The sequence below is a fragment of the Contarinia nasturtii genome, unplaced genomic scaffold (genome assembly GCF_009176525.2).
Source record: "Contarinia nasturtii isolate CC-2019 unplaced genomic scaffold, AAFC_CNas_1.1 Cnas_scaffold_285, whole genome shotgun sequence".
Classification (NCBI taxonomy): domain Eukaryota; kingdom Metazoa; phylum Arthropoda; class Insecta; order Diptera; family Cecidomyiidae; genus Contarinia; species Contarinia nasturtii.
In genome coordinates this window covers 4,662,412-4,679,610 of record NW_022197640.1, presented here as the reverse complement: position 1 = coordinate 4,679,610, position 17,199 = coordinate 4,662,412, and the positions used below count along the sequence as shown (strand labels likewise).

General features: G+C 32.9%; 3 protein-coding genes across 3 annotated transcripts; 2 read left to right on the top strand and 1 right to left on the bottom strand.

Annotated features, from left to right (window-relative positions):
• Positions 1–621: 621 nt before the first annotated feature.
• LOC116337607 lies at positions 622–7,238 on the top strand. The gene is made up of 6 exons (XM_031762286.1): positions 622–1,880; positions 3,560–4,224; positions 5,723–5,887; positions 6,060–6,119; positions 6,497–6,651; positions 6,708–7,238. The coding sequence occupies exons 1-6, from the start codon at positions 853–855 to the stop codon at positions 7,089–7,091; spliced, it is 2,457 nt and encodes an 818-aa protein (XP_031618146.1). The 5' UTR covers positions 622–852; the 3' UTR covers positions 7,092–7,238.
• Positions 7,239–9,463: 2,225 nt separating this feature from the next.
• Positions 9,464–10,588, top strand: LOC116337675 (peptidoglycan recognition protein-like). Its single transcript, XM_031762435.1, has 4 exons — positions 9,464–9,558; positions 9,633–9,785; positions 9,863–10,005; positions 10,068–10,588. The coding sequence occupies exons 1-4, from the start codon at positions 9,510–9,512 to the stop codon at positions 10,452–10,454; spliced, it is 732 nt and encodes a 243-aa protein (XP_031618295.1). The 5' UTR covers positions 9,464–9,509; the 3' UTR covers positions 10,455–10,588.
• A 1,188-nt stretch (positions 10,589–11,776) lies between these two features.
• LOC116337606 lies at positions 11,777–15,674 on the bottom strand. The gene is made up of 13 exons (XM_031762285.1): positions 15,560–15,674; positions 15,277–15,470; positions 14,916–15,209; positions 14,691–14,849; positions 14,541–14,627; positions 14,090–14,482; positions 13,920–13,997; positions 13,632–13,847; positions 13,059–13,574; positions 12,949–12,989; positions 12,328–12,879; positions 12,126–12,249; positions 11,777–12,058 (listed from the first exon to the last, which is right to left on the bottom strand). The coding sequence occupies exons 1-13, from the start codon at positions 15,672–15,674 to the stop codon at positions 11,864–11,866; spliced, it is 2,964 nt and encodes a 987-aa protein (XP_031618145.1). The 3' UTR covers positions 11,777–11,863.
• Positions 15,675–17,199: the final 1,525 nt, after the last annotated feature.

The window sequence follows — 17,199 nt, the reverse complement described above, 5'->3', positions numbered from 1 at the left end:
GCACAAGTTCAATTCACACGTGATTTATATATATTTGATACAATCACTTTACCAAGACATTTTAAGAGCGATAACTGTAATCTCTCACGAATAGACTAGTAAACTTTTGTTCACTGTTGAGATTTATTTTTGGACAATTCCGTAATATTGTTTTTATACCATAATTTGAAATTTTCTTTTCACTTCTGTAAAACTGAAGTGACAGTGAGACTTCAATAAAACTATAATTTGAAGAAAATGTGTATCTGTATCTATAATTTGAATTTTTGAAATGAAACGACAAAAAAATTCAAATTATGACGTTGGACTTTGAATATAAGTTACATCCAGAAGAAAAGGTATAGTCGCGTCGGTATAGCATTTAATCGAATTTTGCTATATTATAAACAATGAATTGTTCGATCAGACGCCTGTTTTTAGTTTATTTTTTATCATAAAAAAATAAAACGAAATCTATTCAAAAGCCCAACCAATTGTGAATGAACCATTACTTAAATATGGTAAGCAAGATTTTAAATCAACAACACTCACCGGCTGTCATGAGGGCGCCACTTTAATGAGCTCATCAAATCAAGCTGAAACCTCTGTTAATTTGACATTTGCTTTTAAATAAACACGCATTTTGTGTTGGCTATCGTATTTTATACGTATAAAACAAAATACAAATTCGTCGAATAAAACGAACACAGTAAATAATTATTTCAATTTTTTTCTGGTTTCAGTGTTAAATTCGTGGTTTCAATAAAGTTTCAACACGATATTCATTTGTTGTTACATCAAAGCATTGTAAACGTTTACTGTGCACCGAATTGTTTCAGTTGAGCTAAAAAGCAAACATTTGTAAAAACAAAAATGTATAATGGAATTGGATTGGCGACGGCCCGTGGTTCTGGCACGAATGGCCACGTTCAACGGAATATGGCCTTTGTTCGTCAAGGTAAAAAAGACAATGTAAAATATAAAACAGAAGCTGAACTATCAAAAGCAGAAGCAATAAATAATCGAGGTCCAAACGAAGAAATCCTTGAGCACGAGCGAAAACGTAAAATCGAAGTGAAAGTCTTGGAATTTGAAGAAATGTTGGAAGAACAAGATTACACGGCCGACGAAGTAGCAGCGAAAGTGCAAGCCTATCGTGAAAAATTGCTGGGTGAAAGTCAATGTGAACAATTGCCGAAAGATGAATTTGGACGATATGTCGTGCGTGACACTCATCAAATAGCTGCTGCAAAACATGAAAAGAATGCAATGCTACGTTCAGCATTTGGAATTTCGGAGTACTTTGTCGAAGGCAGTAGTTTCGATGCTGATCGAAAAGCAAAAGAGGAACTTGCTAAAAGTACCGCCCTGCAAAAGGAATTGGAAGCACAACAAGAGAACGCTGCAAAAAATAAACTCTACAAATTGGTTCGAACACCATCAAGAGAACGGGATATTGTGGCCGAAGAGAAGAATGGCCAAACAATTGATGAAAATAAAGGAGAATCATCGAAATCCGGCGAAGAGAAAACAAAACGCAAAAAGGGTGATAAAAAGAAAATGAAGTCAGACACAAGTGACGACAGCAGTTCATCGTCGGATGAAGATTCACGGCCAAAAAAATCACGTCGACGCAAGCGAAAAGATTCGAGCAGCAGTGACAGCGCGAGTGATTCAAGTGATTCCGATTCAGAACCATCGAAGAAAAAAAAGAGACGCGACCACAGTAAAGATAAGAAAAAACGATCCGATCACAGTAAAAAATCGAAGAAGCATCGGCGTCATTCCACATCGTCGTCAAGCAGTTCCGATTCAGAGTCATCGTCATCATCATCCTCCTCTTCGTCGTCGTCATCGTCAAGTAGCGACGAATCTAACAAACATAAACATCGACGACGACAGTAAATAATTTCTTAAATTCTCGCCACTTTTCACGCAACTGGACAAACGCGCTTATCTATCTCGAGTGAAGAAATCCAATCATCATTCGTATAGTCTGTTTATCAATTTCATTCTCTGTACACATATTTGCAATAAATTAAAATTAATTTAAAGAAGAACATAAAAGATTGAACTTATCTCTATCATTGCACATTAAGATAATACAAGAACAAAAATGAAATAATGCTATCTGGTAGTTTAAGAATTATGCAGATTTTCTTAGTTACACAGAGAATAAATAAAAATCGTGAAAAACATGAAAAACATGGCGTATCATTGGTAATTGGTTTAAAGTAATTGTAGCACAACGAACTAATAATAAAGTTTTTCTTTCGTTTTTCTTTCATTTTTTTTTTTAAAAAAAAAAAAAAAACACCATATGATAACATTGAATAATTAACAGACAGTGGGTTGTACTTGTTCTCTTTGTTCGACCAATTATAATTCTGTTTCGTGGTTTCGGTATCTTTATTCAATAGTCAAAACATTCGTTCTTATTGAGAAAGAGAATGAGCCATTTCACGTTATTTACGATGTGTGTTTATCGTGTCAACACACAAGTAAAGGCAATTATATTTATTGAATGACAAAGAGTTTTAAAATTGCAAGTATTCGTTGGTCAGGTGTCTGTGTGGATTGAACATTTCACATACACTGGTAGTTGATTTAGCCAGAGATTTCATTTATTCTATATAAAGAATTGTGCGCATTGATTTAATGTATTTATATTACGATCACGACTTAATTCGATTTCGGAGAGCAGAAAGTTTTATGAATTTTGGGGTAAAACATTTTTTTTTTTTTAATTTCAAACACACACCGTATTATAATTTGACGATCGACAGAGGGAGAGAAGGAGAGGAAAAGAAAGATTCTCAACGAAACAATTGAGATGTTGAACGTTACACGGTTCTGCCTCTGAGACATTCTAAGCAAATTAGTATTGTATCAAGCAACTATTAAAGTGTGTATTTTGTCGAATGCTTATGTGTAAATAGTAATTCTCAGAACGCAAACGAATCGGACAGTGTGTTTGTAATCGTGCTGACAACTTGTTTATCTCGTTTTTTTTTTGCAAATGTTTATAATACATACTAAAATATTAATGAACGAGGCACAGTGCACGTACAACGAGGAAGATTGAAAAAAAAATCGCGATCAGTAGCTTTATTGTCGCACAAGCGGACGCTGTGTGTGCGCGTTCATTGTTTCAGATTCGATTAGCATTTGATTAATATTCCATTTTTGTGTTGTTCTTACATCTCATTCTCGTTACATAAAGAATTATTGCGTAAATTGCTAATTTCATTTTGTACGCGTGTTTTCTTTATCTGTCAAATTCATCTTATGATAAGTTGACACTGGTGATGAAAGTTTTCGGGAGTATTTGATGCAAATCGTCGGATGAAACGGAAGAAAAAGAAAAATCGGTGTTATCATTTCCATTGAATTTTTCATCTGTGCGTTTATATTTTTTATTAAGAGCCCAAAAAAATATGATGTGATACCAAGGCAATGATCGATCGAAATACAAATGTGACTATAAACAAAGGAATAAATCACAATTTGATAATATTAATGCATTCTATACCCGTACCTTTCAAGTTTTACAGTGTTTTTTTTTTGGTGTCTGATTCGGATTAAATGAGCGAACGAGCAAAATAATCAATTTATTCAAGACGCAAATCAAAATGTCCGGCATAGTCTTAAGCGCTGTGGAATTAAGTTCAACAGTCAACATTGATAATGGAAAAGGTGATGGAATTGCGATAATAACTGAAACAACGACACCAAATACCACATCCAATATTCAAATCGATGATGCGATTTGTGAACACGCACAGAATAATTTGAATGATTGTTCCACAAATAGACAGAGATCATTAACGAGAAATTCAATTGGCAGCAATAATATATCGATTGTAACACTCGACGAAAATGAAAATGATTCCAGTGTTATCGATTCAGATTCAGATGTTGACGAAGTGATTAACTGTAATAATAATAATAACGAATATAAATGTTCTAGTGGAATAGTTTTAGTTAATAAAAATGTCGATCCACCAAATTTGTGCCAATCGAGTATTCTGTGCGCGAATAATGATGTTAAACCGAATATCGGAAGCATTGCGGTGCAAAATTCTTCCGATATCACATTCGGTAATAAAACTTTTTACCAGGGTCCAGTAACAATAAAACAATTTGTTTACGATAAAAACAAATGGAAGGAGACGGAACAACATGAAAACGATAATCTCGGATACGTAAACAACAGTGCCGACAACATAAGTAAACGTGAAAAGGGTAAATCACTGTAATTATACAATTTGTTAGATTAGAGCACAGGTATTACCTGATAGAAAGAGAAGAAAAGAAAGAGAAACATATAAAAAAGTAACAGTAAAATAATTGGAAGAATTTTCATAGAGACAAGTTTTCCATTTCCAAAAATATTTATCCTACGTGTAAAATGTTTGGTCAATTTACGACATTTTGACGGTATAGTATATGTGATTTTTTTCGAAGAGTAACATTTTTTTGCACACGGGAACCACAATTATCCTCAATTTTTTTTTTGTTTTCATTCGTGTCACAACAAGATATACTCGTAAAAAATGTATTTGATTTTTTTTGCGTTTGAAATCAAATTTAACCCTTAACCGGACAGGTCAGGCCTCTGAGGCCCGGTAGCAAATTTAAAAAAAAAAAGATACATAAAATCGCATAAAATATTATTTTAATCAAACAAATTGTTTTGTAATATATTCTTTCATCCTTTTACTAATCGTTGATAAAAGTTGTTTTGAATTTGGTTCCCTAAGTAGCGCTGTATTGAGGTTTGAACAACTACCGGACGTACATTTTCCATACAAATACATTTTCCAATCAAAATTTTTAAATGAAGTGCAAAATTTGTACTTAACTGACTACTGAACTGAAACTTGAATTCATCCTTTTTACAAAAAAAAATATTTAATTCAATATCTATTATGTTTATAGAATAATTTTCGTCGTATAAATTCAATGAAATTTGAAAATAGAAAAAAGAGGCCCCACTTGCCCGATAACGTTAGTATTTTGAACTACCCGGTTAAGGGTTAAAGATCAACAATGCGATAATTCTTTGAAACGATGATTCCATAATACTTGCTTTTTCGATTCATGTATTTCGTTCATAAATTCAAATCAGTTTCGTATAAATCAACAATATATCAGACCTGTGACGATGCAAAGCACAATACGTGCATGCAGCAGTGACTAATGTAAAAAAATTGTTAAAATTCGATTTCCCAATGTGTATCTGTCATATAAGCTTGCTATATGAGTGACGTTAGCAAATATAAAGTTTAATGCAAAAAAGCTGGTAAAACCGAGATTAAGTTTTAGCACACGAAACAAGTTCATCAAATTGAAGCGAATACAATGAATACAATAGATTTTTTTAAAGTTTTAATTAAATGGTGGGGAACAGTTTGTCTTCTTATAGCTGGTTTATGTTAAAGCACAATATTGTTACGTCATTTTTAATTGCATTTTCATAGACCCGAAAGAATGAGAAAAAAAATCGCTTGTTTTTGTTAATATTGAAATCATTGAAACAAGAACAAAATGTTTCAAAAATTCCAGATAATGTAGCGTTTACATTTGTCTGCTGACGTTCTATCTGCTTCAATTCTTTTCCTTCTTTTATACATTCATATTTGTGAAATCAATTTCTATAATTTCATGCACATGTAAACGCCTGTGTGTATATTCATCATTGGAAACACTTGTTAATTGTGTGTTTTGTTGTTACCATTAGATTTTCCATCTACCAAACATCCCGATGAACTGCAAAAGAAATCAAAGTGGACCAATAAACAGACGGTAGTGAGCGCTGTTGGTGCCGGATTATTAGCTTGTTCATTGTTGGCGATAATATTGACGGTGAAATTAAATAGCAACGGAACGAACAGGCATTCGACAAGTAAGTATGGTAAAAATATTAAAACCGGGCTACTTTATTTATGCTTATCAAAAATTCTTCTTCTCTTGACTGAATCGCCACTTCAATTCTGCTTTAAAAAATTTCTTCTTTCCCTGTCCAAATCTGTTAATTTGCTGACACAGAAACCACATTTTGTGGTTACTTTTTTCAGAAGAGAGAATTGGCGACGGCGATGATTCACGGTTGAATATACCAATACCATCTTCAATAGGTTTGCAAACAAAAATCATTTATTTTATCGTTTCAATAATTTAATTCGGAAAGTTACATTACAAGGGACAAAGGTCGCATAATCATTTTCAAACTAACATAATAAAAATATGTTCGGTAAATGAAAATTATCAAAATAGACACAAGATTGATCGCTGTTTTGATGTTATTACACTAATAATTAACAACGAACATGAATGATTAATATCTTTTTTTGATAACTTATCTGTAGAATTAGTGTTTAGAGTTAGTTCCGAATCATTTGCCCTTTTATAATCAAAACAGCGATCAGTCAATGAATCCAAACGAATTTCTACTAATATTGTACCAAAATTCAGATATTTGCTTCAAATATAATGTTGTTGTGCATTGTTTTAGGTTCAGATTTAATCACAGATACAGCCGGACCATTACGAATCGTAACCAGAAGTGATTGGATTGCGCAACCACCAGAACATGAGCTGGTACCTCTTGATTTACCCGCAAAACGCGTAATAATAGCACATACGGCTACCGAAAATTGCACGACACAGGTATTTAAATGGATATGATTTATCATTTCTAAATATTAAATATCGTTGCTTTGTAGGCATCATGCACATATCGTGTTCGAATGATTCAAACATTTCATATTGAGTCACGGGGATGGGATGACATTGGTTACAATTTTTTAGTTGGTGGCGACGGAGCCGTGTATGTCGGACGTGGATGGAATATTCAAGGTGCACACACAAAAGGTTACAATATAAATAGCATTTGCATTGCATTCATTGGAACCTTCAATAAAATCGAACCGCCAAAACCGCAACTATATGCAGCACAGAAAATTCTCGAAGAAGGAGTCAAATTAAAAAAATTAACATCGGATTATAGCCTTTATGGTCATCGTCAGCTAATACCGTCAGAAAGTCCTGGTCTAGCGTTATACGAAATTATTAAAAAATGGGATCATTGGACTGAAAATATTAGGTGATATTATGAAATTTAGATGTAGATATATAGGTATCGATCAATATTTTCTTTGTTTTGTGAAGAAACTCAAGTGTGCGATAAAGTCAAGGATAACGTGTAACATTTTGAAGACGTTTGATATTTTTTCTTGCAAACATTTTCTATGCAATTCTTTTTCATTTCGAAATCTCTTTTTTTTTTTTTCAATTTAGTTTGTCTTTAGATTTTTTTATTGTTACGCTTGTTTAAGACATCTATTTTTTTTAAATGTATTTTATAAATAAAATTATTGACTGAATCATAAAAAATGTTGGTGTATGTTTTCAATTGATGTTCAGTGCATGATTAAATTAATAATCTCTTCAAGTGGACCAGATCTTCATCATACATATGTTTTAACTTAAAATCTAAAGCTGTCGTTTACATTTCAACAACGGATCATTGAGAAAGATGTTTTTTCCTTGAATCAATACATTCCAAAAAGAAATTGTAACTAATAAATAAATCAATTGATATTGAATTAACGAACGAAAACAAAATGGAGCCTTTCATTACTGTGATCTACCATAATATGACAACGAAATTGCCATAAAATGGTATAAATACGATTTAGTTCACGCTTCAATTTGTTCAAGATCTGTTTTAAGGAAATAATATGGTAAGGTTATTTTAAATTCAAGTCAGTAGTCAAAATACCATTTAATACGTCTTAATTATTTATATCGACAAAATTACACAATAAATCACGTATCATCGGGGATGTACGGATGCACAAACGCTTATCTAATATTACGTCTAAAACTGAACATGGTCAATGGCGAGAGATGAGCGCAGTCAATATGATTGTATTGTGATGTCACATATCTTACAGAAAAACGCCATCTGTGTAAAACAGGCTTACTTCAATGTAAAAGTATAGCGAGGGGAAGGAGATGAAGAAGAAGGAGAAACGTTTTAGAGATATACGTTTGATTTACATTGTACTCAGCGTATTTTACGTAGATGGTGTCATAAGTATCTGTCCGAATTGCGATTGCTCTTTGATAAATGATGATCAATGATTCACACCGATTGGTTCGATGTATTTTTTAATTTGGTAATTCCCTACAGCAGGCAGGAGATTTGTATATAAATTCAGTGTTCATCACACGAATTAAAACCATTTGCGAATAAATCGTTAAAACGAAATGTAATTATAATTTCTTGGTTGGTGGTGACGGTGGCATATATACTGGACGTGGATGGGATTATGAAGGTGCCCATACAAAAGGATACAATCATAATAGCATTTCCATTGCATTCATTGGAACTTTTAACTTGGAAGAACCGCCACAGAAGCAGTTATCCGCCGCTCAAACTCTTATTGCCGAAGGTGTTCGATTGGGCAAAGTTAACAAAAATTATCATCTGTACGGTCAACGACAATTGATACTATCAGAGAGTCCTGGTCGTGCTCTATTTTGAAATCCAAAATTGGAAGCATTGAACTGACATAATCATTTGAGCTATAGCGAAATATTTCAAAGCTCTAATAAGAAACATGCTTGATACTTTATTGTGAATACAAAATTAACCTGGCTCACCATGAAGTATCAATTTTTTTCTTCATTAATAAATGAAAACTAATAAGTTTTACTGGTAGAGAAGACATTTTTATTAATTTGTAACTAGCTGTACTTCAGTTTTCTTCTTTGTTCTCGTTTAATCATATGTAATATTTTTAGACATTTTCTTTCAATAACCAATAATATGTAGTCAATAAATTGATAAACAACTGGCTCTTCTTGATATTGCGCCTTTTTGCCGCTTACAAGTTAAAACATCGCAACACATTTTCTCTAGACTTGTTATTTACAAAATTTACAATTTCCTGTAGTAATTTAATATTGAAACACAAATTCGAGTTCAATAATTGGCTCAATTTTACCGCAAGTGAGTGTAATACTCAAGCATCAACGATGGAGCTAGGAAATCATGCAGAAATCGGTAACCACTTGATTGAAGCACCAAGTGATTGGTAGCAAATCAAGTCAAAATTGCTGTTACAAATATAGAATATCGTAAGTCCAATTTAATTGAGTACTACACGTTTCAAGTTGATCATGTGTTTTTAAATCATTCATCGTGTGATCACCTTTTTTTAGATATGTGTCTGGTCTGAGGATCCAGCCTTATAAAATGAGAAAGCATGATTGAAAAAAAGAATCAAGTAGCGTACTTTTCACTTGATCTTATTTATAGTCGACTCTTTTGTGACCGACCATAATTTAAAGCATTGATTTTATCTCGTACGAACTGATAAGATAAGTCAATTATTCTTTTGATAAGAAGACTTTTGTAGCCCGTCTCAATGGTTTAAATTGCCGCTCTGTTCGCAAAATCAAATCATAAACGTTTCAACTGACAAAACAGCTGACTTAAAAAATCGACTGCATCGAAAATGTCTAACGAAAAATCAAGACAAATTAATGGTCCAACAGGTTTGACAGGTATTTTATTATTCATAAATGATACTATTTTGATGTGATAAAATAATTTCATGAAAATTTTGTTCGTTATTTAGATTACCATGTGACACTGGCCAACAATCACAAAGTGATTGAATCAAGATCGATATGGATGTTTATGATTGTTGTTTTGATTTGTACGCTCACCGGAGTTTTGTTTGGCGCATATTTAACAAAAATGATACTTCAACAAAATCCTACCGTTCAATGTAAGTTCAAAATTGTGTAATCAAATATATTTTGGTATGAAATAAAAAAAACGGTTAAATGTTCTGTTCAATTTTAGATGGAAAATCAACAGAAGATCTAAATATTATTGAGAGAAATAAATGGAATGCAAAATCTTCCCAATTTAATTTATCCGAGTTTAAACTTCCCGTAAAAAGAATTATCATTGCTTCAACAAATACAGAAAATTGTAACACAACGGTACGTGCAAGAAATAAAACGATCAATCATTTGCATTTTCTAAAAATGTCCTTTCAATTTAGACCAAGTGTATCGAAAGAGTGCAGAAAATTCAAGAGAAACACCAAACAGATGGATTGAATGATATCGCTTATAATTTCCTTGTTGGAGATGATGGTGGCATATATATTGGACGTGGATGGGAGTATCAAGGTGAACACACAAAGGGTTACGATTCAGACAGCATATGCATTGCATTTATTGGGACTTTTGATGTGTTGCAACCATCACATCAACAATTGCATTCCGCCCATGGATTAATTGAAGTTGGAGTTGAAAAGAATCACATTATCTCAGACTATGATCTATATGGCCAGAGTCAATTATTATCCAGGAATGATAATAGCCCAGGCACACTGCTATTTGATATTATAAAGACATGGTATCACTGGAAACGAGTTGCTTATTGATAAGAAAGTGGGTTGCATTTTTTCTAATAGTTTAGTAGAATTCGTTGTAAATAGTCATACATTTGTAAGTCTAGAATATGTATTGTTTTTAGAATCTTATAGGCATTAAATTCGTTTTTTATTTAAAATTAAAACTATTTGATCCATATATAGTATATATTGCATTTTGACATTTTTTGACAACAGAAAATGTGTGTATGTGTCGTCAAGTTGTCACATATGATTGCTATAAATTAAAGTTCCGATGAACATGTGTTGAATCTGTGCACAATGATTTTGTCAAGTACATTATTTTTAGCAAAGATATCGTTGAACGAGTACCTGGTGACAAGCTATAAACATAACTATACCGTTGATAACAGATTTATGACGAATAAAATCCATATGTGATATTGAGTGCAGTGACGTCGTTCAATCAGCACAGCAACACAACCGAAAATTAAATGAAGATTTCTGTTCAAAGCATAAATGGACACAGGGGGGTGTAAGCCCGGAGAACCCCCTTAAATCGTCCGAGGGACCCCTCCGACGACAGCCGAAAATTCTTTCTATTTGCTAGAGAAAGAATGTCTTGATTTGCTAGGGTTTTTTTGAGGACCCCCCTTAAATCTTTTGCGTGCCCATGTATGGTTCAAAGAAAATAAAAGTGAACTTCAAGGGAAAATACAATTTACATTTTCAATTAAGCTACTTCATAGAATTGTTTGTCGATTTTATCAGAAGATAATCGTTGTAAATTGTTGAATTTGGTGAATCATTTACGTCAGACATGTTTACAATATCGAAATTATTACCTTCTGCGTCTTATTATTCAAATTTCATACTTATCTTTAGAACATATCTTGGTAAAACGTGTTGGTTGGCATACATGTGTTTTACAAGTTCAATGTTTTTATCATCAATACCTTATCAATATTTATTTAAGTCAAACTCAGAACTTTAATTTGTATAGCTGCCAATTTAACAAATGAAAATTTCAATAAAAGTTAAGAGAGTGTAGCATTTTATAGAAACATTTTATTGTATTCGCTATTAATCATTTAATTCTCTTTTTTTCTATTTTCATTTATTTTTTTGGCATTTTCAATTATTGCTTAAAATCGGAAACATAATTGTTTGAAACATAAATTTGTATGTCACAAATATTAATTATTATAATAACAATTTTTTGGTAAAAGCAAATTTCATAATGCACAATCTTAGTTAGTTGTCTTTGTTTTTTTTTTCTTTGAAGGGTACAAATAAAGGGTAAATTCGCAACATCAATTCGAAAAAAATCCCTGTTTCTTTAGGAATTAATATATTGATTTATATGAAATCACGAGTATAGAATTGAGAATGCTTATAGAAAAATGAAATTCTGGATAGTTTCACATTTGAAATTGGCAAACAGTTAAGCATGACACGTGTTACTTCGGTAACGGGGTGCTAGTGATTACTCGACCACGCGGTAGGAGGGTGCTAGTGGTTGCTGCACCATCTATACGTTCTATTGACGATATGCCCAAAGCAGGAACTCCCATCTCGGATTGCAAATGGTCTGATTGTTGCTCGCCTACGCCCACTTTCAATAGATCTGATGTGTTTGCAATTTGTTCGACGTCCTGTAAATTATGAAAATCAATCAAACTGTTCTCTCTCTAATCGTCTTCAAAAAAAATACCAAGTCACCTTTTTATCAATCCACATTTGATAAGCATTTGGAATCGATAGCCCCTCTTGTGGATTCAGTAACATAAAAATCACTTGAATTGCGCCTGCTTTGACTTTTTCTTGTAAATAGTCGATGAAGGGGCTGATAAAAATGAAAAACAATAAAAAAATACACGCTCATAATCTCATTGAAATGAGTTTCCAAAGAAAACCAATTTACCTGATCAGTTGTGGTTCGATGATATAATCGAGGCTGTCAAAAATAAGAATGGGTGATTCCACGGTTAGATTCATGGCCAATTTTAGAATAAGAGCAGCATTGTGATGATTGTACGTTGACATCATCATATCAACACATCCAGGATTGTTGACTTGATCGTCCACCAATTGACGAATTGGTGATTTGAGACTGAACTCTTTCGGATTCAAGGCAATGCCAATTGATGAACATTTCTCAGCAATGTCGATATAATGTTTATCAAAGTCTTCAATTTTTTGCTCGAATTCAACGCAACGTTTTTGAAACGAATTTCTTTCGGCGATCATTTCAACTTGGGCAGCTTTTTTCTTCTTATTATTTTCACGTTGAATATTTTTAAAATTTTCGTCATCGTAATAGACGAAATTTTCTTTGAACAAATCAGCGGTGGAATGTAAATGCGATTCAAGGACTTTGTATGTCTCTGCGAATGACTTCGGGTTGGCATAAGTGAACTTATATACTTTTTCCGCGTTATCCAATGAAATGCAGTTATAAAAGTTGTCAGGCAATCTGTGAATATTAAATTAATTAGAAGCTTCGTCACTTCCTTTCAAGAGTAAAAAAAATAGCATGTCTCACATTTCAGCATCGAAGCTTTCTGGTGTTTCCCAATTCTTCTCCTAGAAAAAAAAAAGAGTAAATTCGATATGCAATGTGATTATTAAATAAAGCAGACCATTCGTATTTACCTTGACTTCATCCTTTAGATGAGATATGACACATTCTTTTCCTGCGATAAATGTCTCGCATGTACTTTTGTCAGCCTTCGCATATGTATTCTTCAAAAATGCAATGGCAATTTTCGAAATATCCGTTGCTTCATCTCGAATCGCATTTACCAATGATTCCTGTTCGATTTTCAAATGACTGCATTCACTCTTGTGAATTTGATATTCTCCTACCAACTCACGCAAATCTTCTTTAAGGCTTACAATTCGTCCCTGAATGTTTGCATGCACATTCGTTGTGAGTACATCTTGGTGCCGTTCGAAGCAATTCCAAGCCATCATTATAGATTTTGTTGTTTCTGCATGGAACTGATCAAAACGAAGCTCTGACATCACGTCTTTGAACTCACTAAGAAAACGACGTACGAATTTTTTTTCATTTTCATACAGTTGTGCCTGCAGATTGAGTACATCTTGATTTGATGTTGCTGCCGCTTCTTTTCTTGCAACCGAACGAACAATGCTATGTTTCTTTGCCTGAAAAATATTGCTTATGAATTAATTGTACAATCGTATTACTGTTAATTTATTCACCTGTTTCATTTTATTCACAATGTAAGTATTGCCATTGATTTTCTTTTCAACATCACATAGAGTTGATTGCAATGATGTGTTGAGTTGGGTTGAATCATACATCGATGGTTTCTCATCGGATCTTACAATATGTCCAAAGGGACAGTAAGCGGTTGGTACAACATGCGAATTGTCAACCTGAAGCACAATGCGATTTCCAATATCTTCCGGTCGAATCTGATAATTCAAAGTTGAACGTTAGCAATTGAATTTCAAAAATCATTTGAAAATATTTTTGTCCGTCCTTACCTTCCATTGGGTCTTTGTATGAATTTTGGTCATACCGTCATTGGGTAATTGATTCAAAAATGATTTGAAATTATCATCCTGTGAAATACAACAAATTTATAAACTCGTTATAATCAATCACTATGAGTGCCTGTATAGGCAAGAAAAAAGTCGCACATTGGAACACATACCACTGGATCAATGTTATTCATTTCAAAATTGTACGATTCAGCATCAGCAAATGTGGCCAATTGAAGCTTTTCAAAAACTTCATTTTGAAGTTTTCGCATGCATTTCATTATTTCTTCGCCTTCTACCGATGATAAATGAAATGCACTTGTGTCAGATGAAACGCACATTTTCATTTTTTTGAAAACATCATCTTTCAACAGTGTTTCATCGCCCAATTCTGTTGTCATCAAACTAAATTGTAAATCCTTGAGTTTGATGATCAAATCCAATTCACGGTGTTTGAATTGGGAATATTTGTTGTTGCGGAAAAATGGTTTGAAATTCGCCTTAGTCAAAACGAGAATGTCACCCTTATTCATTTCGATTTCTCTTTGAATCGATTGACCGCATTGCTGTCATGTTATTAAATATATTAATTATCTATTTTCTCTAAATTCCATTCAATCTTACCTGCGCAATAGTCGCCCAAGATTGCTTGTTCACCTCAATGCTATTGTTAATATGCTCCAACAAATTGTTTTCAATCACTTTAAACTCCTATGCGTACAAGAAAAATACCATTTACTAATTTAAAGAATATATATGCAATATTTTATATACCCAATTTTCGATCTCTTCGATTATATCTAACCGACGTTGGAAATCACCGTCACCATCGTCAACGTATCCACTGATGTTCTCCACGTTCTTTTCTAAGCCCATTTTCTCTTCAGAATGAGCGTACAACTTCCAGAAACAAAAATCCTGTTCCGCTTGTTTCTGTTGGAATAAAGAAAGGGTCTCACAATGACGATCATAATAATTGCCTCCATTAAAGATAAATACTTGTTGTTTTCGTTCTTCAGTCAGAGATTGATATGAATCTTGTGTTTTCTTAATGATATTTGCTGTCTCCTTCAATTGTGCAACGTGACGTGCGCATTGTTCAATGTTTAGATTCACGTCTTCGTAATCATCGCAACGATCCTTATGTAGCAAATGCATTTCCAAAAATGATCGTAAATCGAGATTGTTGGTGGCCAAGATATTTTTTGCACCGCCACCAAATAAAAATATCCCGTTTAATGCAAACACGTTGAGCTGTGCCAGTTTGTCAAAATATTCTTTTTGCTCGCATGCCTGATTAAATGTTATAATAATTTGGTAAATATGGCATTTAAAATACGCATTTACAAATAACACTCACTGTAAACTCATTATCAATGCCAATGACCTGTGCTTCATATGTCGTTGTGACTTCGTCCATTTCCACATTTTTAGAATGTTTGAAGCGAATCATATTGCCACCACTATCTCGCAATGTAACAATCACCTCGGCCACTTCAGCATCAGTGTCATGGCCAAAAGCAAATTGAAATGCTTCAAACAATGTACTGCGTTCTGTTTGTATTTTGAATGTGATTACAGTTTTCAATTGAGTTTTGTCTCTATCTAATTTATCTATAAATAGTTTTTAAAAAAATACTCACGATAAAAATCCCGAACACTAATTATACTGAAACCCGGTTCGTCCGGATTCCATTCAATTGTCCCCACTTGAAGATTTTTAAAGTCTACGATTTCCAATGAAATCAGTCTTGCCATTTTGACTACTTGTTGATCGAACGAAAGCCAAGATCTAACTGATGCATTCTGAAAATATCTTTGAAATCTTTAAATTGTCGTCAGCTCCTTGCACATCGCTTTCCATGCGTCAAGTTTTGGCGACATAGCAGTTTTCAAACAAAAATGAAACAACAGCGAAACATGTCGACCACACAAAAGAATTGTGAAGTTTTTTTTTGTTGAGACATACAAAATGACAACGGTTCCATGACAAAGAAATCCATTTTCATCGCGAATAAAATGAATGACTATGTTTCTTTAATGAGCTCAACGTCAGTGTAATGTGATGTGATTCCCAAATTTTATTTAGTTTTGATGAAACGACAAACGTCAATTACCATTCAACGGATTAAATGTTTTCATATTAAGTTTATGTATTCCAATGATGGAGCGCGTTCAGCAGCAGAACTTGTCGACTCAGCTATTTTTTAGCATAAATACAACAGCGCAAAAACTTTATCTGTAAATAAACAAATTTTGAGAAACGAAATCGACTCTTTGTATTGATTTAAAGTTAGAAATAAAAGTCAGCGTTTCAAATGCCACTTTTCATGTGTCAACACACAACGCTCACTTCCATATAAAGTGTATGTGTTTATTTATTTCGGTGCATTTTGTAGTCGTTTAAAAACATAAAAATTCTGTATACGTCTTATTGACATGAAAAACATGATTGTATTCAAAAGGGTTTTATTTGTTTTTTTTTTTTTCAGATTTGAAATGAAACGTCTATAATCTTGACGTTGACTTGACCATTGTGGAGACGAAACATATCAAACAGTTCATTTTGAATCTAAGAGTATTGCAAAATCAGCAAAATAAAGAAGCCTATTAATGTAGCATTTTAAAATTTTCCTCCCAATTTGATTGAGTTTTTTGTTTTGATATACCTGTAATATGGAGATTATTGAAGTACGGTAATGGAAATTCGTTTGCATATACCACAATGAAATCAACTACATTTTAGCAAATAAAAATATTTTTAATCATTTTTTTTTTATTTTTTTTGATAAATCTCTGATGAAAGAAAATAGCATTCTGGACACTAGAAACCAAGTACCGATTTAAAAAAAAAAACATATAATCTTTTTTGCAATGGTTGTAGAGTTTGACCATTGAACTATCAAAGTGAAAGTTTTCGTTTCATCTAAATTTTTAAAAAACATCGTCTACTTATTGAAGAGCTGTCGATACTTTTGCGGACAAAAAAGTGATTTCAAAAACAAAAATTCAAATATAATAGAATATGATGTAATTTAAAAATTTCAATTTCATTCTTTAAAGTGCGAGAATATCAAAACTATTTTCAGAAGAAATGTGGACAAATTGTAGCACACAAGTTGCGACCATAAAATTCAACCAAATACAAGAATGTAGTTGCTTATTGTTTATTATTCCAATATTAATATGAATATCAAAATGAATATGAACATTAATTACTTTGTTGTCTACTGAGGGACGATTACAGCAAATAAAAAAATATTTTACGCACAAAACATTACAA